This window comes from Varroa jacobsoni, unplaced genomic scaffold, assembly GCF_002532875.2.
Source record: "Varroa jacobsoni isolate VJ856 unplaced genomic scaffold, vjacob_1.0 scaffold_1113, whole genome shotgun sequence".
Lineage (NCBI taxonomy): Eukaryota > Metazoa > Arthropoda > Arachnida > Mesostigmata > Varroidae > Varroa > Varroa jacobsoni.
Window position 1 is genome coordinate 24,509 of NW_019214015.1, and position 27,006 is coordinate 51,514.

Consider the following 27,006-nt stretch of genomic DNA (forward strand, 5'->3'; position numbering starts at 1 on the left):
TGACGACATTACCAACAACGACAGTAATTTGTCGTTGTTGGCAACATGTTTCCGTTGAATGGCAAAAGGCCACCGGGAAAGTAAGACCGGTTGTAACATGATTAACTGGATACAACAAAATACGTTTTGCTCTTTTTTTTCCTTCTTTTGCTTAGTGTCTCTTGCGACATGTATGAACGTTAACTTCACAGATAGTTTATTAGAACGAATTGTAGAGATCATTCATATCTCGTATCCACTTATATACGATTCGATAAAACAATTCGTTCTACCCGTGAACTTACCACGCCGCGGACAACATGGCCATAGTGGATGTATTCATTTAAAGAGGTCTCAATCTCATGAAACACGAAACTTTTTTCTTTATAGTCATATATTAGTTAGTAAGTTTTTCCCTAGTTTTGGAATAATTCAGCTGTTAAGCGGGTAGAAACGCGGTGCTCTATAGAACGGCTCGCGCTTAAACTGTCAGGCTTTAGGCGTTAAGGCCACATTAACTCTTTCTGTTTTTGAAAACAGCTCCACCTGTTGTTCAGCTTCTAATCAACTGTTGTTTATTTACACCCTTTACGAAATCTCTCAACGCAACTTACTGTGCTTGTGACATAACTCCTTGTTTGGGTGACGGCGGACCTGATACGTTTTGCGGAGCGAGGCTTTTGGGCTGAAGGAAACATCTACACTTGATCTCCGGATAAGAGAAATGCCGTTGTGGTCCTTGAATTTCTTCAGAACAGACAATTTCAGTTGCACTAGTGTGAACAGCAGCGCAATTCGAGCAGATGCCTTAACGGTGTCCCTATCAGTGGCCATCATCCGACAGACCTAAGCTATTCTATTTGTTGCGCTTTTGATCGGTCGACATCTTCTTCGTCGTCGTTGTGTGCAATATATTTGGCAGAACAGACGGAACAAGACCGATAAGGCGTTGCTCTATGTTTTGATAGTTCAATTTAAAATATGCGCCTGCAGCACCAAAGATCCGAGGTTATTTTATCTGCACGATAAAAACGAATAATAGGTCAAACGAATATATCTCTATAACGTTAGTATTGATTACGATCAGACTGGTTACAATGCATACACATACATATAATGTTTTTAATGTGTATTAGTACATGTCTGACCGTGAAAAAGGCTCATTTCAGAATACGGAGTAATGGGCCATTATTACGTGTTCTTTTTCTTGCCTAGAATACCAATCTGACACTGGAAATAGCAGTGTGTGTTGATACGTTGATACGTTGTTTATTCTAGACGAGCAGAATCACACCCTATATTTTGATGAACGAAAGCACACTTGAATATCTTTATGTGGCGTTCGCTTATAGATAAGGCTTCATTTCATCAACCTCAGCCTTGCTGCGGCAGAACCAGCGAATTATATAGAGACAACAACTCGTTTGAAGCTCAAAAACTGCCAAATCAGTCTTGTCGCTTATCTCAGGGTAAATTTCTTTGCTCCATATGCAGATCAGTCACTTCCTTTGACCATAGAACATGTTCATATTTCTAAATATTCTACGAAATGACCGTTTATACGAGAAAACCGTCGAATTGTGGCGTTTGATTGCGAATGCAGAACGTTTTTTTTTATCTTATGACGCCTAGACCTTTTCAGCACTTATCCAGACTCCTAGCCATAATGATAGCCAGATGAAATAGACTGCTTGTGTACTGTCATTCTTGCGCTATTGGGCTATCACTAGGACAAGGCCAGGCCAGTAAACCAGCGGGTTAACTAATTTCGCCTCTTCATTCGATGGCGGAAAGCAACTATCGACACTCTCAAAGCTTCGTGCAGCGTGACACCCAGTTTCTATTTCTCTCTTGTTTTTCACGGTTACTCTTTCTGTTCAGAAGTCTGATGCGTTTCTGATTGTCAGGCGGTAGCGGATCCCACTTCACCGCAATCGCTCACGCTCGTCCCTCACACCTAGAAAGATACACACAGCTAAGAGACCGTCACGGCCGGGAGAGAACAGAAGTATCGATAGAGCGCCACACCTCCTTACGAGCAGCCGTTAGAAACCGGCGGGTCATCAGTCGCCCACTTCTAGGCTGAGCTGAGAGGAGGAGACAAATGTGTTTTATATAATTCAGCATAGATTTCGTACATGTGAAGGAAACGACACCCTCAAATACACATAACAAATAGCAAACGTTAGCTAGGCAACGCTTGATCGTTATTGAGCTGAAGATGTAAGCATCGAACGTCCTGACGAAAGATTATGATGGGTCATATTAAGAATCGAGGAGCGTTACCCGCAATCAAAACTGGAGGAACGAGACGTCTCATCAATTGAGCTAGGTTGCTCAGTTTCGTGTAAACACTTTGTGCAGACTGAGTGTCTTAGTCGCCTCATAGAACCAAAAAAAGGGCGCTATTCTTTCAGTTTGAAACTGGGTTTATCATAACTAAGTAATCATACGAGACGAAACAGTAGGTTTAGTCAACGTCAAAAAAATGTCTGTCGTGTGTTACAAACAACTCGTATGTCACGCAAAAACGAACTTTATTCAGTTGAACAATACATTTGAGCTAGCGATTACTTTGTTTTTGTATTCGTGAACTGAAAATTCAATAGGGGTCCATTTTGGACCTTTATCGTGACGCGATTTCCCTACTGGATTTGTTGTAGCAGATATTTGCCAAGTACGCTTGCCAAAGCGGTTCTGGTATTGGCAACACGAATTTGCGCACGACTGCAACAAGAATTTGATGCAACAACTAAAATTTGACAAACATTCTCAAAAGATTGTCCCCACTTACTCGTACCCATAGGGCCGTGGAAAGGAAAAGTCTTGCCTTCATACTTTATTAGGCCAGATCTTGAGAGCACAGTAGCAAGCGTGAGCAAGCACAAGATAGACAAGATACGAAATTTACATCTTTGTAGAAATCGAATCACGCGCATACGCGTTCGCGAATCAAAAACATTGCTAGTTTAAGCTTGTTTCGTAATAGTTAATTCTGAATGAGATATTGACGCACAAACGAGCAAGGCTTCTTCTAACCTACTTCTGTTCCTTTTCGCAGACGATTTCATAGGATGACGTCATAGGAAACTTATAAGAACGTAAAAAAGGCAAGTGATTTCGGTGATATCGAAGGACCGACCAGAGGACGCTAGATACTACTGACTCGGTAAAATAGGCCAAAATCACCGAGCTAAGAAGGTAGCTGTCACCGATGAGTAAAACGGGCTTACGTTAATTAGCAACTGATTTTCGTGACTTATAGGAAGCGCGGAGGTGGGCAAAGAAATTAAGTAATAAGAAAAATCTAAAGGGCCCTAAAAAATAAACGGTAACTATTACTAGAAAACATTACAGAGTAATAAAGGACCCCAAATATAAAATGAGAGCTAAAATCAAGCTTAGGCTTACTTAACAGACCATTTTTCATATTGTTCCATCGATATATATATATATATATATATATATATATATATATATATATATATATTTGTGATGCTATATTGGAAACAAATAGTCTTCATTGTTGCGTAAAGGATGAATGACCAAAGATTTTCCTCGGGTTTCTCTTTGGTCAGCTGTAACAGTCTGTCCATCCGCCTGCTATGCTGTATGTCAAACGCATTTTTTGCTTACGCGTTCTAAACGGATAAATGCACATGAACATCGTACCTTTGGCAACTCCAAATGACTTTGTAACGAACGCAATAACGCTATTTCGTCGCACAAACGTTTAGTCGCAGATATCGGCGCCCTCTATCCACGACACTATTCATAACCTCAAACAAAACATTTTACGTCGGTCGTCTGCTATTCAGCAATAATCAGTGTCTTTTATTGGTACCAAAAACGATCATACAGCAAATCCGAGGATTTACTCCGGGCATTGACTTCTGATGAATGAACAACGAATGTATCTAGTTTTTTTCAATTTGGAATTCAATTCTAATGCTAATCTGTGAACACAAAGCAAACAAGGCTGGCTTCGTTTACACAGTCCTCAGTGGACTTTAGCATTTGATCGTTGCGTCCCGCGACGAAGTGTAAACTCCCTTTGGCCAGGTGCTTCCTGTGTACGACTCGTACGTTGGCGTTCATCGGTTAACAAGTTCGTTTGCATACAGACGCGGCCGCGGATGTTTCTCTTTTTTGCTTGGCTTGCGTTGGGTGTAACATTTAACGAGCGTCATGAATGCGTGGGTACGAGCTTGGACGTCGACGTTCGAAATTGCGAACGACGTACTTGTACGGGTGGGGGGCGGCTAGACAAATGAGCAAACACGCAGGGGCGGATCAATATTGATTCAGATACGGCTAGAATATTTAGGGAGTTGTATCTGACGAGATGGACGATGGCTTAGATACTGGACTGCGCCGAAGCGTTCACTTATTCATTTTCTCAGCGCGGCGTGTAATATTGAGCCATATTGGGCACTAAAGAGGTACAATAGCTTTGAATCTTAACGTCAATTTGCATGACGTACTCGAATGAAAGCACGTTTTTACGTGTTCAGCTGTTTGGTTAAATACATGAAACCCTAATAATCAGAGTTAGATGTTTCTAGTGAGGAGGTTAAAGGTCGCTTGATTTAATTGAAATTGCTGAAGCAGTCACCTAGGAGGAAACATATATTGTCTAAAACGTTTACGAAGAAATGGGATAAAGGATACGAAGTTACATAGAAGAATACATGCGTAACGCTTTCCGTTAAGGTACTCCTTTGTAAGAGCTGAGATTTTCCCATGCTCATTAAGCAGTTTCAATTATCTTTTATAACAGCTTGTTACGCAGCTTTCGAAGTCTCTATAGGGTGATTATTCGTACAGCTCAGATAACGTTCTCTTACTAATCTCATTATGCAGGTCCAACGAGCATAAAGATGAAACTGGAATACCGCTCTTGTCAAGACACCACAAATTCGGCTTTCCACACCTTATTTATCAATTCAGTTCAGTGTTTATCAATAAAAGATTTCTGGGAAGTATGCTCCAAAAGTTAGTTCAATCCATTAGAATGTAGGGGAAAAAAAACTATTCAAACTAGGCCGCTAGTAACCAAATATCTAAAGCCTGGCATCAAATTGTGACATTATTTGTTGCCTAATCCAACTACAAGGATGAATTATAACAGTAAGTTTTGTAGAAAAAGTAACATTTACACGTTTCTCAAAGGCAACACTTAACCTTCCGGTAGTAAAAAAAAAATAGAAATATTTGATTCCGTTTATTAAGACAATAATCGTATGATTATTAGCTTAGTAATCTTATAGCAATTTCGTTATAGCGCCGACGTACATTCAGCACTATTAGGCTGTTACAAGCAAATCCGGCGGACTTCGAAATTGAACCTTTTTTTTCTAGTCGAGCTAAAAAAATAACTTTTCCCCTTATTTTTCATACACTCGTCCCAGTGTTCTGGCAACCCTCTGGCACATTCCCATATCTAATTTCTCTAAGTGAACAGATAATCGGGTATGTTTGCTTCGTAATCACACAGACTCAGATGAGGAAAGCTAACGTTGGATATTCGTCTGCCTAATACAAGAAGTCACTGAGGCATCGTGGTGAAGTCTCGTGTTGCAGTTAAGTCCGTGTACTTTCCATTTCCATGCCAACGACCTACAAGTTTCATAAACAATGCCAGATGGCGCTCTGTGCTGATTGTTTCATTTTTGACGAGTAGTTTATAGTGCAAGATGCATCCGATGTCCATTGAAAATACTAACATCGACCGAATCTACTCGATTTTTCGGAACGAGACCATTATCTCGCCTAATTCCTTTCCAGCTGGCGGTAAAGACTGAAACAGTAATGGCAGGCGGGTTTTTGTTGACTATGGTACCATGCGCTTTACGCATGGAATATACACGAGGGTTCATTTTTCGCCAGTTTTGGAATTTTCAGTGTTTGGGTCGTAATTCGGAAACAGATTACGTAGCGAACGCCAGTTTTGACCGACAGAGCCCTTAAAGCTCTTCAAGCTCTGCCTTCATAAATAGTCGCCTCGATTGCTGCAATGCGTTTTTATGCTGCACGTCTCAACATTTAGTGTCTCCTCGCCGGCCTTCAGCACTGTTATTTAGGATCTGGAAACGTTTGTAGCGTTTATGCACTGTGCTTTCGTTTAAGGTCCTTTTACCTAATGCCCACAGCAATATTCAATGAATTTCCCATTTCAATGAACGACCGCTGGCTGTTGATTTTCGAGGTAAGAATATGTATTTCTTTTAAACTTATTAGTTTTAAAGGAAATCTAACCGACTTTTACTAACACATTTCTGAAAGACTTGAGTATTTCCTACTTCAGAAGTTATTCTGCTTCATCAGGTTCGCTTGTAACAGCCTAATATTGTTGTTCTACTGGGTGATATATAGGCTTTCTATGTGATACCATCTTTTTGCAGGCATTGCCCTGTTTCAAAACGAGTAGGATAGAAATGTAGATATCGTTATTAAACATAGCAACAGCGTGGCTATCCGTAGTATAAACATGGGCATCATCAGTATACTACCTACTGGATACTTTGCCTTAATAGAAAAAGAGGAATAGGGCATTGGCTATTCAGCCGGCCATCGCATGCGCTTATTTTTATGTACGGCGGAAATAGTTGAGGAACAAAGCTGACATCCTCCTTCATGGCGGCAAACGGACGTTTGCAAAAGATTCTTTCTTTTACTATTTGGCAAACTGAGACAAACGTAAAAAAGTCGTCTATCTATTACGGCTACACCCCTCCTTCCGCTTGCTTTAAGTCTCTCGCATAGCAGTAGTGATATGGATAGTCTTCAAGGTCCGAAAGTCATTGTAAGCGCTGGCCAAACGAGGGCAGGATTACAACTCTAGACCGTTTGCTGGCCCTCCATTCTTCAGAGGGCGAAAAGATAACTGGCGAACGACAGGAACGGCGCAGGGCTATTCACGTGCCAATGAAATGCTTTAATTCGTCGTAGAGCAACACCAAGGGATGAAGCCAGCCAAACCGTTGAGATATTGTTTCTTATCGACAATGGGCCGTCGTCGCCAACGTCGTCGGCGATCAATGGCCCGAAGAAGGGGCCTATACAACGGGATAAGCGCACGTTGGAACGACGACAGAACTAGACGAAACGTTGTGTAAGAATTGTGAAACAAATTGATACAAGGCTCAATACGGCATACAAATAATATGGTGCAATAAACTAAACAGGAAAGGAAGAAGGAGAAGGCGGAGTAGACGGCGATATTTCCAAATTTGATTATTTTGCTTTGTCTTTGTCGTTTACTCACTTGAGGCGTTGCTTTTCTCAGCAGCTGCACCGGTAGAAGTAGCTACATCGACTGCTTAGACGCAAGGTAATGTATCAGGTGTATAGTCGCGGATTTCGCTGCATTAAACGCTACCACTAGTTGCAAGAAGACGCCACGCGTTAGACGAAAAAATTGTCTGGAAATTGCTTCAGATGCAATTTGTGACGCTATGGACTTTATCGTACCATAGACGTACCATAGTCGATGACTAAATAACGTATGATATACACCGTGATTTCACAGAAATTTTTGTGAGAAACATTTTAACAAATTGTCAGCCCTAATAGCCAATTGAATTCTTAAACATTTACCTTAAATTCTTAAATATTTATTGGATGTTAATTTAGTTGGGGAACGAAAACCGAGCGTCGATCTGGCACGTAATTACAAAGGTTTTGTAGTGGTCGCCCGACCAACTGGCAGAGTTCTGCCTTCTCTCGGTTTTAGTCTAATTGACAGACGCAAATACCAGCCCAATGACACCGACAGAGAGTCTCATGAGAGCTAGGTCATACTCCAAATATTATCAAGATCCGCTTCTGGGCAGCAATCCCGTTTCTGTGGGACTACGCGCGGGTACAGCCGAACGGAAGTCGGTACTGACACATGTAGTGCAAGTTCCGTTGCCTGACAGCTTAATAATAACTAAATGTTTAATTTTTAAAAAATAATTTTAGAAATAAATTCTTTGTCAGTTGGGGCGTTATGGTCGATGGGGGCATAAGCATAGATTCAGGGCTCTCTACTCAAGCTAGCTTTTTTCGCTACTGGGCTTCGTTTCGATCCTACTGCATTTAACTATGCCAGCTTGTCTACCCAGAGGCTGCGAGCGGAGACAAACAAGCGACTTATTGGCGTAACGATTAATTTTGAATTCCTTTTCCTTGAATAGGATAATGATGACTAGTTGTACAGCGAATGAAGAAGTTTATTTGTTTATATCAGAATAATAGTTGTATCGTCCAAAAGCTAGAGGATTATTTTCCTTTGCAATTGTGTGTATAAAACTAAAACTTCTTCCATCATAGATTAGAAATTCACTGACGCACATGCACTTCAGATGTGAATCTGCTCTGCATAGGGTGTCCACCATCGAGTATAATTGCGAAACTTTCGAAGTTCCGCGGCGGTCAACGTAGCGCTGCTCTTTTTAGAAGAATCGATATAATCTTCCATTTATCACCTGTGTATATATATATGTACGGGAATGATTGAGAGACTGTTGAATAGAAGCGGTCGTTAGGAAATGGAGTTATTTAATATTGCGGTAGATGTGAAGCCGACCGAGAGTTGACATTTTTCATGCAACATTAAGCAATCGCTGGGGGTACAGGCTAACCCCCTCTCTCGAGACAGCCGTTAACTTAATCATCCGATATTATCCGAGACAGAAGGAAGGACATTGAGGTGTAAACTGATAAACAACCTGCTTAATCGAAAAGACGTTACAGGTTGTGACAAGTGTGCATCCAGAGATTGGCAGTGTTCGAAAAAAAGGTGCTGCTATTATTATGGAAAATGTCTTGTCGTACAAATGTATTATTATACAGCGTAACCTCCACGAAGTTCTATGCATCACTATTTCATGTCTCATTATCGATAATTACAAACATATTTGTAATTTATATTATTTTTTTTATTAATTGAATTAATGTAATTGAATTTTTATTATTTTCTTATAAAAATAAAACACTTCTTTTGTTTACTGTATTACATTTTTACCTTTACTTTTCAATACATAATGGAGTATTGTTTCAATACATTTTTGAGCCCCTGAACCATTCCCAATCCACGCACCGTGTAGACACATCCTCTGTCTCTTTGCATGCAACTATCTAATTCTGTATTATATATTTTGACGTATACAGAGTAACTCGTTGGTCGAGCTTTCTTGCAATTTGCAAGTTGCGGCAAAGTTCAGCAATCATAGTACGAGAATATAAGTTGCAAGTAAGCTGTGGGCGATTTTTTCGACAATTTCGATCTTTTACTATAACAAAAGCCTTAAGACTTATCTCATTCGAATATAATCTTTTTTTTTATACTTTTTTCTACCTGGGTTGTTTGTACTGTCTGTTATTGATATTTCAAAGCATCCTTGCGTCGAACCTTTAGAGTCTCAATAATTTTTCTTATTTGTAACCAAAAGTCAAAAAAGTTATTTAATTTTATGTCTCAAAAAACAGTCCCATACCAACTACTGCTAAATTTAGCGTATGCTTAAGCACAAGAAGAAACACCGAATATTTGTAACGTTTTTGAACGAACGAAAAATAAAGATGACTTTCAGTCTATTTTCCTAGAAATATTTAAAAAATTATTCCGTGAGAAAACTTGACATCTGCACCAGCAATTTTCATTGTCATATATGTCAACTTTATTTCACTCAAATCAATTGAAACAATTAATTATATGGTCACCTTACAGACACCAAGCGTTATGTGTAGTATACTTAATATATTCTATGTTTCTAATTTTTTCGTTTTTATCCCTGAGCTGATATGAGCATGTGGTCGACCTGATTTTTACATATATACGTAAAAGCGCATATAATCATCCTACACGAGAACATATATAAAACTGTCAGCATCCTCGTACCCGATGCAATTTATTCTCTATCCTATATAGGACGACGATAACGTAGCGCATTTTTTATGAAGTTTGCACAGTTCGATGCTACTGATAAGGCGGGCATCATTTGAAAAGGTTTTTTGGCTTTAAGACTGAGGATCACTTATAACAACGGCGGCACGACAGCTGCAGACGTGCAACAGGCTAAGCAACTAACCGGAGTCATACTTAGAAATCTAACAATTAAACAGATAAGAAAAACCGAGTAGTATTTCGGAGCGGACACGACCGTTCGAGATATCGTTTTTTATATAATGTCGGGTTAGGTTGAAATTTAACGGCTAGAAACAGGGCACAGCGGTGCCGTCTAGCCAGTCATACTACTTGAATAAGTTCTTGCATTTAGGACGGAGGAGATCAATTTATAATAGCAACTAGACAGTGGGCAACTAGGCGATAGATTGAATATACAGAAATATACATGCTAAGCAAAAACAGATCGAAATACGTATGCAAAGTTTATACATTAATTCGAATCAGAGTTACAGTGTGGGCCCCTAATAGCATAACCTCCGTTATGCGTAAACACACGCGGTGCTCTCTCTCTCTCTCTCTATATATATATATATATACATTGTATGTGCGTGTGTGTGTGTGTGGTACGCCGACGGCTTCGCAACGTCATAATCTTATCGATATTATAATCTTCTTCTTTCTTTTCTGTTCTGCTAAGGGAAAAAAGGAACCGCTTCATCCAACTGCAATAGGGACCCCACAAGCTTTTCCGATGGGTGCAGACCTTCGTCCCTGCGATCGCTTACGTTTTCCAACGTGCATGCTTCTTCCATTACGAAAATATAAAGCCAAAAGGAAAAAACATCATTTTTCACCACTGTTCCGACGACCGCCACGGCTGGAACAGGCACGAAGTCATCGCTCGTTGTAACAGCACTTTGTCTACCAACATCGCTTCATTGTCCTTTGCAGAAGCCGAGGGTGAAGGCGAGCATATGAGCGGGACAACAGTAATAAAAACGACGACGTCGAAAGAGACTGACTTCGGCAGCAAGAGAACAGAATCCAGCCGATCAAGAGTCAATGGGCCGTTCGCCGAAAAGCCAGAAGCACTGGAGTTTCAAAAAAGTCTATGGGCTATTACATTGTGCAATAAAATTTAGCAACGCTGCTCATCGTTCCTTAATCCAGGAGACAGAAACAGTGAAGCACGCTTTTCCGACTGATATGCAGAGCTTTGTCTAAATTAGCTCGATCTTGCCATAATTGGTACGAACATTTGCGGTATATTTATCTATTAGGACCCAAGCTAAAATGACCGCAATTTTCTTGTCGAGGTTTAATAGACTTTTATTAAGCAGATTGAAATGTTGTTTCGGGGCAATACAGGTCTGTGTTTTACGGGCGATGCATTGTTTTGTCTAGTCGTTCCGGTTGTTGTTGCTCTAATGCAGACATTCCTAGTCCTGTTATCCTATCGCCATAGGCTGAAGCCGTTGACACAGACACACACAGCCATCGAGCATTTCAAATCGATGGCGATAAAACACCCGCAGAGAGGAAGGTTTAATTCCGCTTCATTAGCATCTATTATAGTACTATTAGATTATACATACGAATATTATGATATTTTTATATAAATACACCCCTCCGACATTACGCACTCTTCTCCAGAGCAGATCCACTAAGAGTTCCATTCTCTAGCGGGAAAATGAAGATTGATGTTAAACGGTCAGCGATAGAAGAAAAGTCCGAGCAAAGGCTATGATAACTTCGAAAATACATCCGACTAGAAAACCAATACTGAATATCTAAAAATTCCCTGGGAAACATTTCACCTCGGTCAGCTAATAGAAATGTACGAAACAGATCGAACAAGTGTAAACATAGTAAGTTCGATATATTGTCACACATACGTAAAAAGGAAATCGCATATTTATTCAAGTAGCGCTATTATACAAAACACATGTGGCCTGTAGTAGCTAGCATTATTATTAAATACTAAATCCTTTGACTTCCTTCCTCTGAGTTCGTTAATTAACACTTTTATAAAACTATTATATGATAACGGTAATGGTGCCTGTGCACCCTTATTGTATATCTGTGAAGAACTATTCGGGAAGCTAAAACTCCAGTCATTTGATATTATTACTACTCGATCTTTTTCGAAGTTGCTGCTATTAATGGCTTTTAAAGTTGAAACAAGCTTGAATTTCCACCATTTGTCTCTTAGGTTGAGCCATTTACGATGTAGGTCTCTCGGGGAGTGAATGAACAGCACATGATTCAGCGGAGCTGAAGGACAAAAACACTACGCAAGGCGATCCCTAACCGAGCAGAGGACGTCCCGCCTGATCGACATCCAATAGTTTGACTTAGACCGAAAAGAGTGGCGTAATACGTAGGGAACTAATCTGGGATTTAAATTCTGTTCTAATTATAAATAAGCGAAATTTCTGCCAAAGCTAACAATAAAGACGTTTCATTATCAGAGAACGACAAAAAGGTTATACGACGAGCCGTTGATCGATCGATCCGTCACTATTTAATGACCTAAAAATGTGACTGTAACTCAATGAGGCCAATTACTCTTCAGCCCTCTGTTTTCCTCTCAGGTATCTGCGGGGTAAATAAAACCAATCGTAGTACAACAGAATAGTGCTTTATAGGAGAGTCTTATTTCAGCAGTTAATCTTCTATACACTTCGATAGGGTTTGTCAAATTACCTATGGTATCCTCTTCTTTGGCTTCTTTTTTTATGCCCAATGTTGTTTCTGTTTAATCAACTCTCAAATATCTGGTACTGTGGCTAGTCGGAGTTGAATTTCTTCTATGTTTATTGCACTTAAAACTCTTTTTTTTTTCGTTCTAAGCTGTATGATCATGGTGGTTATTCGGTAGCTTGCTGAACGACAAACAAATAATATACGGCGTTGATGCCTCTGATCATCTAGTAAGCCTTTGGGATTTTTATTCGTTTCAACGCCAAGTAGTCCTCTCCTTTTGTAAAACAATTTCAACCCAAGCGAACACCAGAAACATTATGGAACAAATGAACGAGCTCAGGAAAGAGCACCGCTAAAAGCACGCACGTAACGGCACCGCTTGCTGATCCGGCAAAAAAAAGTGTCCTTGGCCAACCCCTTTCTACACAGCTGATTCCCGGACGCATGAGAGTCTGACTCTTGAGTTTTCCTATTGTAGACGCCAGCGAGCAAAGCAACGCATAAAAAAGCGAGCCTCCTCTTAGGACCTTAAGTCTGGAACAAGGATGGACAAGACGCAAGGGTTAACGGGCATTTGCCTAAGGGCCATATTTAAAATGGAGTGTAAACAATCACGAAAGCAGTGGTTAAGTTATATTTGTCTGCTGTACTCGTCTCCTAAAGACAAACAAAACGAAATAAAGAAAGGAGGGGAGAGAGAGGGGGGAGAGAGAGAAATATAACGCATCTCATCGGTGGAGAAAGAAAGGTAAGGCGGGATACCTTTTATTTTTCGTCTACTCTTCACGGCGGCGGCGGCGGCGTCTCGTCTACGCGTCTACATGTGCTTCGTCCCCCCCCCTCCCCCTGTTTCTTTGGCGGCGGCCTCATCATCATCGGTGTCCTTGGCACACAATAGATGCTGTCAACTTCTGTCTATTCTTCACATTCTAACTGCGCTTAGAGTCTAAAGATGGGGGAAACGAAGCTAAGGGAACGAAAGATCGAGAGAAGCCGAAGCGCTTAGAGTCTAAAGATGGGGGAAACGAAGCTAAGGGAACGAAAGATCGAGAGAAGCCGAAGCGCTTAGCCTGCATCCCCCATATGACCTTTTCCAAAAGCTACGAAAATAAGCTGCCAAAGGGGTCATAGTGTTCGAGTCTTCTGTAAACTTGTATATTTCTGCATGGTTTCGGGTGGTCTGCCTGGTTCCTTATGTCCCTCCCGTCCACCTGTTGTGGAGTACTAGCACATAGTCAGAGCTAACAATTCTAGCTGCCCGGATGGCGAAATTTCTAAAAAACTCTATAGTCTATACTATTGTCCAAACAACCCTTCCTGTAAGATTCTTCTCGGCATTGTGCAGCAGTGCTGTCTTATTCGTACTTCGAGACAACTTTCGTCTTTTGTTAACTAGAAAAGACTGATCCGTTTTCTGCCGCTTTCAGCTCACTTCTCTCTGTAGGTATCTACTGCCGTTAGGATAGCCATAATGGACTCTTCATATCGCTTTGCTCTGTAACTTGTTTTGAGCATCTTCGTAGCCAATCTCAGTGAGATACCGCAAAGCGGTGAGCGACGTGCGTCAGTGAGGGCCTAGAAGGCGAAAAATAGGTCAAACATTGGAAGACCATACTGTTACGGAGGTATCAGACAAAAGAAAAACAGGCAAAAACGAACGACTGTGTCGTCCCAAACGATGCAACCTGTGGGTGAGAAGGTGGTGATGATCACAGCTGTTGAGTAGCAGACATAGCGATATGGACATAGCATAATCCCAAAGGCATCTTGGCTTTGCCTCGCTTACACTGCGTATGACTCGGCACCTTACGCACCTTACAAATTAGTTTAGACATGAGGTTATGTCCCGCTTCAGAGGGTCATCGCCATATTCTGCAGCCTACACGAACGCCAAAAAGGATGACAAGGATAACGTGGAATAGAAAAATATCCATCTCTCTGCCACAAAAGTGCGAGAGTTCAAAACACGGCATTAGAATCAATCAATTTTCAGGTAAGGGCAAACATTTGAAAGGTAATAAAAGGTCTCTCTAAAAGGATATGTTCATCAATTAATCATGAATCGAACATCCGTGAAGGCCATACCGCTTTAATGGACATCTTTCATTCTCAACAACTATGTAACCGTTGAGTGATGAGAAAAAAAAGCAGGCTTGAATAGACAATTTTCTATTTAGTTAATCTTTGTCACGTCCATCCTTGGAGAATAATTATATAGTTGTTCATTGAGTTTAAATGAATGTTATGCAGTATCGTAGAGCGCCCTTGCTAGACGACGCGTCGTAAGCCCCCTAAGGAAGCTGGACGGAAACATATGAAAAAAACAGATCTTGAAATTATATCCGTAATATTTAAAGTTCTGAAGGAATATTTGTTCTAATGTAGTTCGTTAGTATAATAGATCAAGTTATCTAGCACTAACTTATCCTGCCAAAAGGTTAAATGCAAATTAGCTTTTAGTTCGTTTGTGTTTACTGAAGCAGCATCTTGAAACTTCACAAACTATTACTTAAACTGCTCTATGTGGACAAAAAGTCACAGCTAAATTTTATTGAGTCGTTCTTTTCCCGAACCTCATTTATTTCATCATCATTTCGAGTATTTATTTTACAACAGTTATTTCCTGCACTACAAGGCACCTACTGCAAGCGCAAAAGGTGAGAAAATCTGTTATAGATAGAATAATATATCAGGTGGCTCGTGATAGTTGCCCACTCCGCCATTGTGTCCGTTGCCCATTATTATATAGTTCGTACTTTGGAAGCGGACAGCAGTCAGTACTGTCAGCAGAAATAACAGCAAGATCAGTAAAGAGAACACCGTCATTTATCATAAAAAAAATATCGGCCCCAGTCCACCAGCAGCAGTCGATATCTAAATGGGTGCAACGCACGATTATAACTAGCGATCGCGTGCCCACTGTTCCATTGTCACCAAGAGGGGTAGCATATAATAGTGTGAATGTACATAACAATACGAACTCATATCCCGTTTCGGTGAAGTTGAAGGAATGGCCAGCGTGGTATGTAGAATAGATATGTAGAATATGTGACGACGGCAGATCGTCAGACATCATTAGTCATAACATCATTTCTCTCGGCTCCCACGACAACGTCTTTGTCTCGCAAAGGCACTAGGACAAGTAACTCACGCCGCTCAAGTCATGCTCAGATCTGATTTAGATCACCATCTCGATCTCAGGATGCCGCTCACTTAACAGTGATTGTACTCAGGTCAAGAAATCACAGATCAACGAACTGCCGTGAAGATCTCGACAGTTCCTGAGCCTGCGTGAAATGCAGGGCAAGGATTTAAAACGTTTGATACAATAGAGAACCGGGCATCTAGCATCTAAAGATGGAACTCAGTACAGGGACATCAATGAAAATGCTCATAAATATAGCTTGCTCTAACATAATAGCATTTTCTAACCTGCGGCTGTCGCAACAAGCTTTGATCGAACATAAAGTTATACCATGATATAGAAACACTATCGCGGGACAGTTTCATATTGGAGTAACTTGTTACAAATAAAATACGTGGTAGTCGCAAAGTAGTTGCTTGCTTCGTTCTATCGAGCTGAAGGGATTACAAGCGCGTTGTTCTAACTTTCGTCTACGTGTATCTGCTACAAGAGCTCATACGTCTCTATGATACAACAATAGAGCAATTCCTCGTCTAAAATTCATTTTTAATGGTGAATCATATTTGTCGTTAACGCGCACACATAGGCGAACAATAGCATTGAAAGGGACGCTAGTTTCACTATCTTCGAGTCTCGCTTCCTCGTTACTTTCCAACGGGCCATAAATTTTGCTAGATACGACGACATCAGCAACTCAAACAGATTTCCCCTTACGCTGAAGAGGTCAGTCCTCTACGAACACGATCATGTAGTCATGTGTCATTCGTAGAATGCCATCATTTTCTGTACGGAAGAAACTTTTATCTAGATTTGTTTTTTGGATAGAAACATCCTAGTGTATGGTTGAAAGTCCTGTTACCGTGGTTATACATGACCGCGTGCTAACACCAAATGTCGTCTCCATGTGCTCCATTTCCTACATTACATTCTATGTGCGTGTGACAAATCGAAATGTGCGTAAAAAAAGAAACCATTTTAGTGCTGTTAGATACTCAGAAGATGTTTTATGATTACTGTGTTATCATACACATTGTAAACTATGCAATCTTCGCCTACAAGTAACCCAACGCGTATTCAAGCGTATTATTCCTATTGTACGAGAGAAGATTGTATAACCGGCTTTCGAAGAACTGTTTTCCTGATTCCTCCAATCGTAGCCCAGCTATCTATCTCTTTTTTAGCCCATTACGTCTCGTTAATAGCCTCATCGGCGATTTATAATACAGCCGTAGCGATCGATCAGGCACACTGTTACGGCACCGGAACGTTTCGAGGCAAGATATCTAAAATCGTCCCTAGCGTCGTTACTAATACGTCTCCACGCGTAGAACAGAAACATCTTCTCTGCCGCTCTACGAAGACTGCGTCATTTCAAAACATTGTGGACCCTCTCTCCCTCGTTGTCCTTTAACATAGTTCTTCGGATTGTAGGAGTCGATCCTTTGGAAGGTTATTATTTACCCAGATGGCTACAGGCAACAATTTTCGAACTTATTCTAATCGTTACTTATTAACTAGTTCAGGTTAAACGAAAGGTATGTCAAATGTTTCTAATAAATAATTTAACGAATATGGCTATGCCTCGTGTGTGAAATTTCGCACGTACTATTTATATTGTACTCTAATAATTACTGCAAATAAAAATATGACCTCGCCTAAAGCTATCTGTGGCCAACAGCATAGACAAGTCATAGACTAGGTTCATCCAGCATGTGTTTTCTGTTGGAGCAATGTTAATTTGTAATATTGGCGCCGCCCAAGCGATCACGTATTTTAACCCAATGTATAAATGTGTAGGTACCTTTCGGTCCGGCTGGTCCAGAGTTACCGGGCAATCCCACAGACCCTGGGAGACCGTCGTGACCCGGTTTCCCCGGGGGCCCCTGAGGTCCGGACTCGCCTTTCTCGCCTTTGATGGCTACAACCTCCATGTAGCCTAGACCTCCGCCTTGTTGCAAGCGGGTTGCCCCTACCGAGCGCTTGCGGTTTTGAAGAATAACATGTGCATCGCCTGGAAACAATCAGAAAGTTCAATGGAAACTGAAAATTAATACAACTGTTCGGTTTGATGATTAGATGACACTGGGGCAAGCAATTAAACACAGTCACCGTGTGTGAAACGGAGAGCTGTTTGAGAACAGGCTTAAAACAACGGTACCTTTTCCATTAAGTACACCGTATACTGTGCCATATCTGTCAGTTATACACCTATAATCATACCCTATAGTTTAAAGTTGATGCATGTTGGACGGCTCCATCTATGCAATATTATGCGATCACCAAACACGAAGTAAAATCGCTACTTCCAATAAGCGTTTTCGAATAAATATTCCATTGATTAATAGCACGACTTAGTTTGTATCGACGCCCAGCCGGAAACGCAACTCTCTATAGTTTTTATAATAAAAAAATATGATTTTTCCAAATTTTGTAACAAAACTTTATTAGATATATATATAATTTAAACTTTTCCGCAAAACTGGCTTGTGAAAACTCATCATCGCTTGATTCGTCCAGCGGTACAAAAGCGATGATAGAGTCGTGTTTTATGCTACTGTTTCATAATGTCATCTGTATGGAATAATATTGAATAGCCTCTCACAATGAATAAACGCAATTTTATAGGAGAACCACAGAAGAACAATGCGTTATTTGCTAGAAAAACAGGACAACAAAATGTGTGATTTCCCCCTCTCTTCCTCTCACTATTACTACACTTATTAGCGAAATTTTTTGAATTTGCCTATTTATCTTTGTTTTTATCTCACTGGCCGGCATAAAATAGAAACGTTTTACACTGCTACACATCACGATTGAATCGACGTGTTGAATTCGTGTGTTATTAGTTACGATCGTTGGCTGGACTGAACGGTTAGGCTGAAACAGCAATAAACAGCATATTAAAACTAACAGTTACTATAATTGTTATTGTTGTTATTATTGTAACTGGTATCACTATTGCTAGAGTGTTTTAGGTTTCTAGAATTGGTTGATGAAGACGATGCCGCACCAACGATCAGGACCGAGATTTACAAAACGCGATAAACAACTATTGACAGTTAATTAATGATCGTAGATAATCGATACGATTATATGTGAGCAAGAAGGAGAGTCGCTGAAATTATCGAACGAAACAGTAAATAAAAGCACGGTCGTGAAGCGTTCGGGGTAGGAATACAAACGTAGAAATACTCTGTCTGTTGTCCTTGAAGATGGCTGTAAAAATTTTTTTCATTTTCCCGTAAAGTATCTTCAGGCAACCGCGGACGAAACAATCAGATAATGAAAACTTTGTACATACAACTATATATCTATGGTCTAATGGAACCCACTCGTCGCCGAAAAAAAATACCTGCCAAAGTATAATCGATAACATCTTCTATCGATAGACAATGACGAATTAGATTTATGATAAAATATTATTAAATTCAGCTCGGAAACTGTGCTGAAATAAGAATAAGGGGAAATCTATGTGTCCACTAAAGCCTGAAAGCTATGCGTCAATTTTTTTCGTCCTTCCTGTGTGCGCTCAACCCGGGTCTGCCATAATGAGATTGCAATAATTAGCGGTCTGTTCATCTTTTGAGATATGCAAAATCACAAGCCAGTTCTGGACCAATAACGTACGTACATGCACTGACAGACCGTAGTGTCCTTCTCTAGAAAACAAGAAATTTATAAAGACGTTAGTACGGCCGTAATGATTAGAACATTATGTATATCTGTATCCATTGACTTGTAAAAACGAAGTCATTCGCGGAGACTAGTAATATATCGGCTAGTGACTAGCCCTTTCATACCGTAATCGCGTCCTGTTAGCACTGGTTCTCGTTTAGATCTCGCCCATAGCCATACATTGTAGAAAATTTCAAGATAGAAACGCCATCCGTCAATGGCAACATAGTATGCCACCATTATCAGAGGTGGCATGCCCTAATGCCACTAACGGCAAACAGATTCTATGTTTCTAGCGTAACGGTTAGCCAAGAATGTCCGGCTTTTGTCATGATAATGTTTCTCGTAGCGATTGAATCGGCTCATCGGCGTAAACTATGCAGGCTTTCACTTATCGAGACGAAATGTTTTTACGTTCGAGATGGTTTTAATTTATAAAAGTTATGATAAGTTGTCGCGTCTGTGCAAGTAGACTTAGAATAGTATAAAAATAATACCACTGGGGCATTAGCAATTTATCATTTGTTTTATCACATTTTTGTTACAGCAGCATTTGTTTATAGGCCTTTGAGCGCTAAACGGTTACGACCATAACAAAAAAAAAAGTTACCATATCATCATACGAGTAGTTTTATCATTTACGTTAGCCTGTACGATCTTTATTTCCGACAAAATACTTAATAAAAATTTATTTCCTCCCCCTCAATTTAATTAAGCACGCTGAATTGATCTAGGCATTTTCCCCATTACTATTTTTAGTTACTTTTTGGAGCGACGATGACGATTTTTTGTACGAATACGTCTGTGCATTTTGTCAAAGATTACGCTAACGTTACCTAACAAGAAATACTCATCATTCGAAACCGTTAAAGGTTCAGTGGCGCGTCTGTATGCCAAGTACAACGTCTTATCTCTGCTCTTAGACTGTCTGTCTAGTCGGAATCCATTTAGCTAACGTACGAAAAATCTTTTGTAGAAATATTAAAAACGATACAAGAAGTCTAGGGGTAGTTATAAGGAGTGAAAGGGCAATTATAAGGGTACAAAACGCCAGCAAGACTACAGAGGACAATATGTATGCATACGAAATGGATCATAACGAGCTTTTGTTAGATAATACATAACTGCACTGCAATGTCAAACTACTGCAGAAGATTGGATAGCTGACTCTATTAAGCCGCTGCTGATGTATAACAATTTGGCAAGCGACTACGCTATATGAATGTACTCGATTGGCGTCGGTGCTAGTCACACTTAATTCCATTGTGACATCCATTAATTGAGACAAATCGTCTGAGATGGATGGGTGTGCTTGATCATCGGCTCCTCCATCTCGACCCGTGCCTCCCGCACAATCCGAACGAGCGGGAACTTCTTTGCCGTTTATCTTTCCCGAGTATCCTCTAGAGTGCGCTACCTTCCTTCATCTTTTCACTGAAGTGCTGTACAGCGACTGTTCCGGCTGCTTCTTCCGCCAGCGTCAGCCGCGTTGACTGCAGCTCCCTTAGGCGACAGCAGCTGTACCACTCCGCCCAACAAACTAGATCCCTTTTTCCCCTTCATTTTGTCATCTGTTCGACAAGACGTATGGCAAAATATCCTCCGGCCAACTGGTACAAATCAAGTTACCTTTCCACTACTATTATTACGACAACTAGTTTTTCAGTGTCATTCCCGTTCCGACACCCCGAAAGCCAATTGCTGCGATACGGCCAGGCACGCACAACCACATCGTTTTCACTGGCATGATGCTACTGCTGTTCGCCGTATTTCATCTACTTCTATTCTCCATGTCTCCTCATTGTAGGTCTCGCTTTTTCCAATAATGTCGATTCTCATCGACGAGCATGGCTTCTTCGTATAGCGCGTGTTGCTCAGTAGTCAGCCTTTCGGCGTCCTGGTAACGGCCGTGCAGTTCCTACCCTAGTTAGCCGAGGCGAAAGGAAGAGAGATGAAGGGATTCCCGCGCTCGTTCATCAGCCTTTTGGTTTCGGTAGCGGGAGGTTGATCACCCCTTCCATTTGTTGGTGTCGGACACCCTCCTACTCAATAGAGTGATCTTTACATTTCGCTCTCAGCACGACTCAGGGTACAACAGCGTATACAGATAGAACGGGTCTCAGATTCATCTATTGTCAACTCGCGATCAGCAGTAACAAACCAGCATAAACGAGAATCCACTGCTCGGCTGTTAGCACGGTCCCGGCTTTAACAGGTTTCTTTTTTCTTGACTTTCCCTTTAGGTCATCTTGCCTAGATCAATACTGACGTTTCCTTTGAATGAAGCAGAACTAGCAATCGACGCGTCAGGCCATTTGATTTGTACAGAGATCGAAACGCTTCGCTGGTGCTGTGAATGCCATCGTTAATGTATGCCTTGCTGGTTAGGGTTCTCAAACAAGCGATAAGCTGCTTGTCTGCCTGCGGCGAGAACTCCCACACCAATTACGACTTCCTCTCTCGCGCATTTATCTACGATCTATACGAATGGTTATATCTGCTTGTTTAGCAGTGAGCGTGGAAGCGTGCGTCGTCCTCACGTTTAGGGGTAAAGAGTTTAGGGCTATGCGATGTTACAGGCCGCCCACTTATTCCCTGACCAAAAACACAGTATGGCCGCGATAGCTATAAAGGCTGGCTATCTTTGCTATGCACAGACACACAGCCAGGACGACGTAGTAACGGTAATAGTGTGCTGTTAAGAGAAAACAAATACTAGTTGCTTGCGCCAACGGGAGCTGTAAGTGGCTAAAAGCTAAAACAACAAGGTCACTTACGTAGAATAATACTCCTAAAGTTATGGCACCGTGGCTTTGGAAATCTGTTGATTAGCAACGTACTATAATGGAAATTGGTATTTTGTGTTGACTAGAGGGAGCAGCGAAGCTTTAAAACGCCAAAACTACTGTTGAGTAAATATTCGTAAAGAAACAGGGCTTGGTATCGGGTAGCTCTAAATAACACAGGCCAAGCCTAGGCCCTAGAGTGAATTCCGATTCTCTGTTTATAAACAACGGCAAAAAGGTATATAGTTCACCCGTGAGGCGTATAGCGGTGCCAATGGCCATACTTCTTGGCTCAAAGATATTTTCGATGCGATATTTTGCCTTCGAATCCATCTTGTATTGTGTTATTATTGAATTGCTACTAACATATAAGAATTGGCTTATAATAGAATTAAATAGTTGTGTGTTCCCCTATTAAACGACACACGTGCTTACGGTGTTCTTTTTTTTTCATCTTACATGGTAACAAAAACGCCAATAGATTTATTTGTTTCGCTAAATAGCTCTAACGTTAAGTGTTCTTCGTGTATGAAATTAGCTATAGAATTGACTATTCTAATATTGGAAAACTGTTTTGACGCAGCCGGTTAAATGCGGTACGCGGCACCTTTCAAGTTTCTAAGGGTCTTGACAGTCTATTTCTTCCAACTTAACGAGAGAGGCAAGACAAGTGAATAGCTCAGTACTTCTTTACGGAGTTTATATCTAGGAATTGATCAATGTATGCTTATTTATCAGCTGATCTGATCTGATCTGATCGGGGTCCAAAACTGATCGGCACTTCTGCCCAAATCCAACAAATGTTGTAAGTTTCATCACGACGCAGAGCCAACTCCATTCAATTAATCGATCTGATATTCGAATGAAGCTATTCGTCGAAGGCCAACCTTTAAGTGGAACCTGGAAAAGATATCGGCATGCTCTTGTTATGCTATGATAGAATCTTCGAATAATGGGTCAAGGTCAAAAATAGTAGAAACTAAAAGTTTCAGCTCAAGCGACAGCCAGCGACGAACGGCCGGACGGTGTTGTTAATATTAATGAGAAAGAAGAGCCCCGAATGTAGCGTGAAGGCGAGGAAAACCAATAAGAAGGCGACGACCACAACGAAGTCGAAGATTATGTCATACAGGGAAGACCGCTATAGTCGGAGAAGTGGTAGCCATAGCAATGACAGGTTGAATTGAAATTTACTGGCCATAAGCTGCTAATCGTACTTTACTAACGTTGATTTTAGCACTCTAGTCTAGGCGGGTAATAACAACTTTAAATAGGTACAGCCTCTGTTTATAGTTCACGTACGCCTATTTATCTAAAATACCTAGGTTAAGGAGCGACGCATACAGCTGTAGGCAATCATTTTTCTCTTCGTTGTTCCTACTTATAAAGAAAACGATTTATTCACGCATAAGTTTTTTTCGATTATCTATTTATATGAATGTCAAGTTCGCTTATTGCACACAGATGTGCCTATGAAGCACACATCTTGTATTACGTTAAAAATATCAAAGGGTGCCCAAGAGATGCCGCAAGCAGCTACATCGCAACATTAAGCGAACATAAATCAGTGAATCCGCATGTAAGCTGGATAAACGAGATAGCTGTCTTATCTAGCAAACTAATGCACTCTTGAATTACAATACGACGTCATATATTTTCTCATACTTTGTTTGAAAAAAAAAGTTCATAGAAAGGCTGAATATAAACCTATAAACAAAGATTCCATTTAAAAGATGTATCTTATTCTAATTGAACCTAATTATAAGAACCGTGCTTGCTATCTTCACCTAACCAATGCATGCATTTGTGTTTTTTTCTGTATATGAATCTTCCTATGTATCAGGACATATGGTGCCTCCCACTTGTGTGGCTGTTCGTGTCCATATAAAATTGAAAAAAAAACATCATAACTCAGTGGATTTTAAAAAAATCTTAGTGTGTCCTTCTTTATGGCTTTGAGTAACATCTCTACATCGTATAATGGTTTTCTTTGCTTCTCAAAATTACCTTAGGTACGCGAGAGGTTGGCCAAAAATTAATATTGAAGATGTGTTACCGTACTTCAGATTTAAATTCTAGAAAATATACTAGACACTGGCTCACTATCGAACAGGCTAATCAAAAGGCCCTTTCGAAGTCCTTTGCTCTATGGATTCGTTCACTCGACTGGTAAACGTACGTCTGCAGACGCTCATACAGAATGACACAGCTCGGCCACAGTCTGCCTCGAATTTCAGCGCGTATTTCGGAACACCTCGTAAGTAGTGCAAAAGATGATGTTAATATATTATAGCTATCTACATGCCATTGCTAACGGCCCTCACATTAATCAGACGTCTTTGCATGCATTAGCCTTGACATCCGCATTCGTCGTGCTTCTAACCGTTGGTTTCCGTGGTGTAGTGGTTATCACGTGTGCTTCACACGCGCAAGGTCCCCGGTTCGATCCCGGGCGGAAACAATTGAATTATTTTTCATTTGCCTCAGAGATGTAGCGCTGTTCGCTTCATCTACCTCCAGGAACTGGCAGCGCCACCAAAACGGATACTTCCAAATGTTTAATACAGGTGCATCCCTGCATAACGATGGCAACGAACAAATGGAAGTCGCCTTGAGACCCGCGATCTTAAATTACGACGTTTTGATTTTCGTTTGCTAGCGTAACTAGCAGACAGATTTTTTGACAGATTAGTTTCTATATGAGGATCCCTACGAAGAAAGGCCTGTATGCTCTTGAAAGTTCAAATAAAGATTGCTTTTCTAGGACCATTAGAATGTATCCTATATACGCTGTGCTTATTGTCGTATATATACCGTATACATGTATACCGAGAAAATTCAGCGGATGCATTTGGTACAAAATGTACAAAAACAATATAATATAAGTTCCCTTGCTTGGAAACCCCTCCGAACAAGCACTGCCCTTTGGCCATCCAGCAAACTGTTATTTTCCATATATATATATATATGGAAAACAGCAGTATATATATACGAAGGTTGTTGCTTTTTACAACTGAATTTTTTGCAGTTTGAAATGTGACGATCTGTTTCATCGACGAACAATCAACTGCCACACTGGCTATAGGTTCAATTGGCAAATACGTTTTTTACGGTAATAAATTATTTTATTCTATTCACGATATCGTCACTATTCTTACGTTTTCGTGAAGGTTATTTATCTGTGCTAATGTTCGCTGGTGTCCACGGATTTTCCTTTTGTTAGGCTTTGAAAAGTTCAATTCTGTAATTCATTCGGCAATATATCATATACGCACATATTACCTCTTAAAAAACTGCCGTGTCCTTTCGATTCAAAACAGCTCAGTCATGGTACTTTCGAAAGTTATTATTCACCAATGAAGAAAATTAAAACTAAGTAACATAAATTAAATAACGGAAATGTTAAAAAGAAGCGCACCAATCTTAGTGAATGTCAACTACAACTATCCGAAGAGTAACTGGCTGCCTCACACGTGAAACCAGCCTTCCTTCACCGAGGTGCGCAGGAATGAACGTAAATCATCCCCCTGGTAAAAGTTTTCTGCACTATTTTATTATCCTACAGAGATAACAGACAGCGTTAAGATATTTGGAGAAAGAATCGCAGTTTACAATACCTGTTGATTAACAATAGTGGCCTGCTCAGGCAAATAGCGTTTCCTTAAAATAAAATGGCATTGTAGGTCACTTGATTAGTTTGTATCTTATGATTTATTGACAAGGAAATCAAACGATATTCAATTAAGACGATTCAACCTTGTGGACAGTGTTTGTATACAGTAAGGAACAATGATTGGGCACAATTCACTGCATTGCTGATCTACTATAAAATCGTACGCTATAGTTTTTTTGTTTGTATATCCACGGCAATAAATGACGACAAAACATTACTTCAAAGGCAGGTGGGTGGCTTAATGAAATGATCCGCGCTGATCATTATTCTCGTTCGTTTTCTTGTCATGTGGGGGAGTAAACGTTCTTTTTGTATATCTTTACTAGCCGCTGTGAAAACGATCTTTGACAAATAAACCGTTAACGATATGATTTTGCCTCTTTTGGCCGAAAAGTAGACGAAGGTTTCCCGTTTGAGCTTTCATATGAAAACAGTTGATTCGAGTTACGGGAAAAAAGGGATTAGGTTCATGTTTAGCATAATATTCCGTGTGATAACGGAACGTCCTTTAAAATCAAATTAACTATAATACTAAAGAGACTTCCACGTTGCTAGATTATATGGTCAAATCATATGGCGTTATAAGCTCCTATGGATTTTTTTTTCCGTAGAGAGTTTGCGTGCACACAAAAATATCGTTCAATTTGCGCCTGGTCACTCTCACGTAATCTGGTTTCTCTGTAGGAAAAACGGAAGTCGCTATCTCTTAGAAGACTGATCAAACGGCAAACAATAACGATGTCAAAGTTCTCGTAATGGAAATGTATGGAGGGAGAAAATTCAACTCGAACCTCCTAATTAGAAACAATTCATGCTGATTCTGCATAGGACGGTTGGCCCCATAATTTTCAGCAAGCCATTGTGTGTAAAACGATCAATAAGAAAGAAACACTCAGCGTTGTGTCGCTGATTGCATAGTTTCAACACGGACAAGTGGGGCATTGCCTATGCTCCAGTAAGCAGTTCTACTCTACAGGACTCACCACTATTACAGTCATTGTATATTTTATCTACAAGTACAAAATTGCATCTGTCTTGCCAGTATAGGCATTTATAACGAACTCATGATTTTGAACTAATGCTCTGAACCTCTCGGACCAAACGTATACAAATATACAGAGTGACTCAACTGTTTTTCGGAACTAAT

The 27,006-nt window shown here is 40.4% G+C and overlaps 1 protein-coding gene and 1 non-coding gene across 2 annotated transcripts in view; one reads left to right on the top strand and one right to left on the bottom strand.

Moving 5' to 3' along the window:
* The window catches only part of LOC111266755 (uncharacterized), a 101,805-nt gene that overhangs the window by 24,502 nt on the left and 50,297 nt on the right, over window positions 1-27,006 (bottom strand). The window contains exon 2 of the mRNA XM_022844496.2: window positions 17,527-17,736. Within this exon, the coding sequence (XP_022700231.1) occupies window positions 17,527-17,736 (210 nt within the window). The remainder of the gene's footprint in view (window positions 1-17,526; window positions 17,737-27,006) is intronic.
* TRNAV-CAC (transfer RNA valine (anticodon CAC)) lies at window positions 24,575-24,647 on the top strand. Its single transcript has one exon. It is a non-coding gene; the product is annotated as a tRNA-Val (tRNA).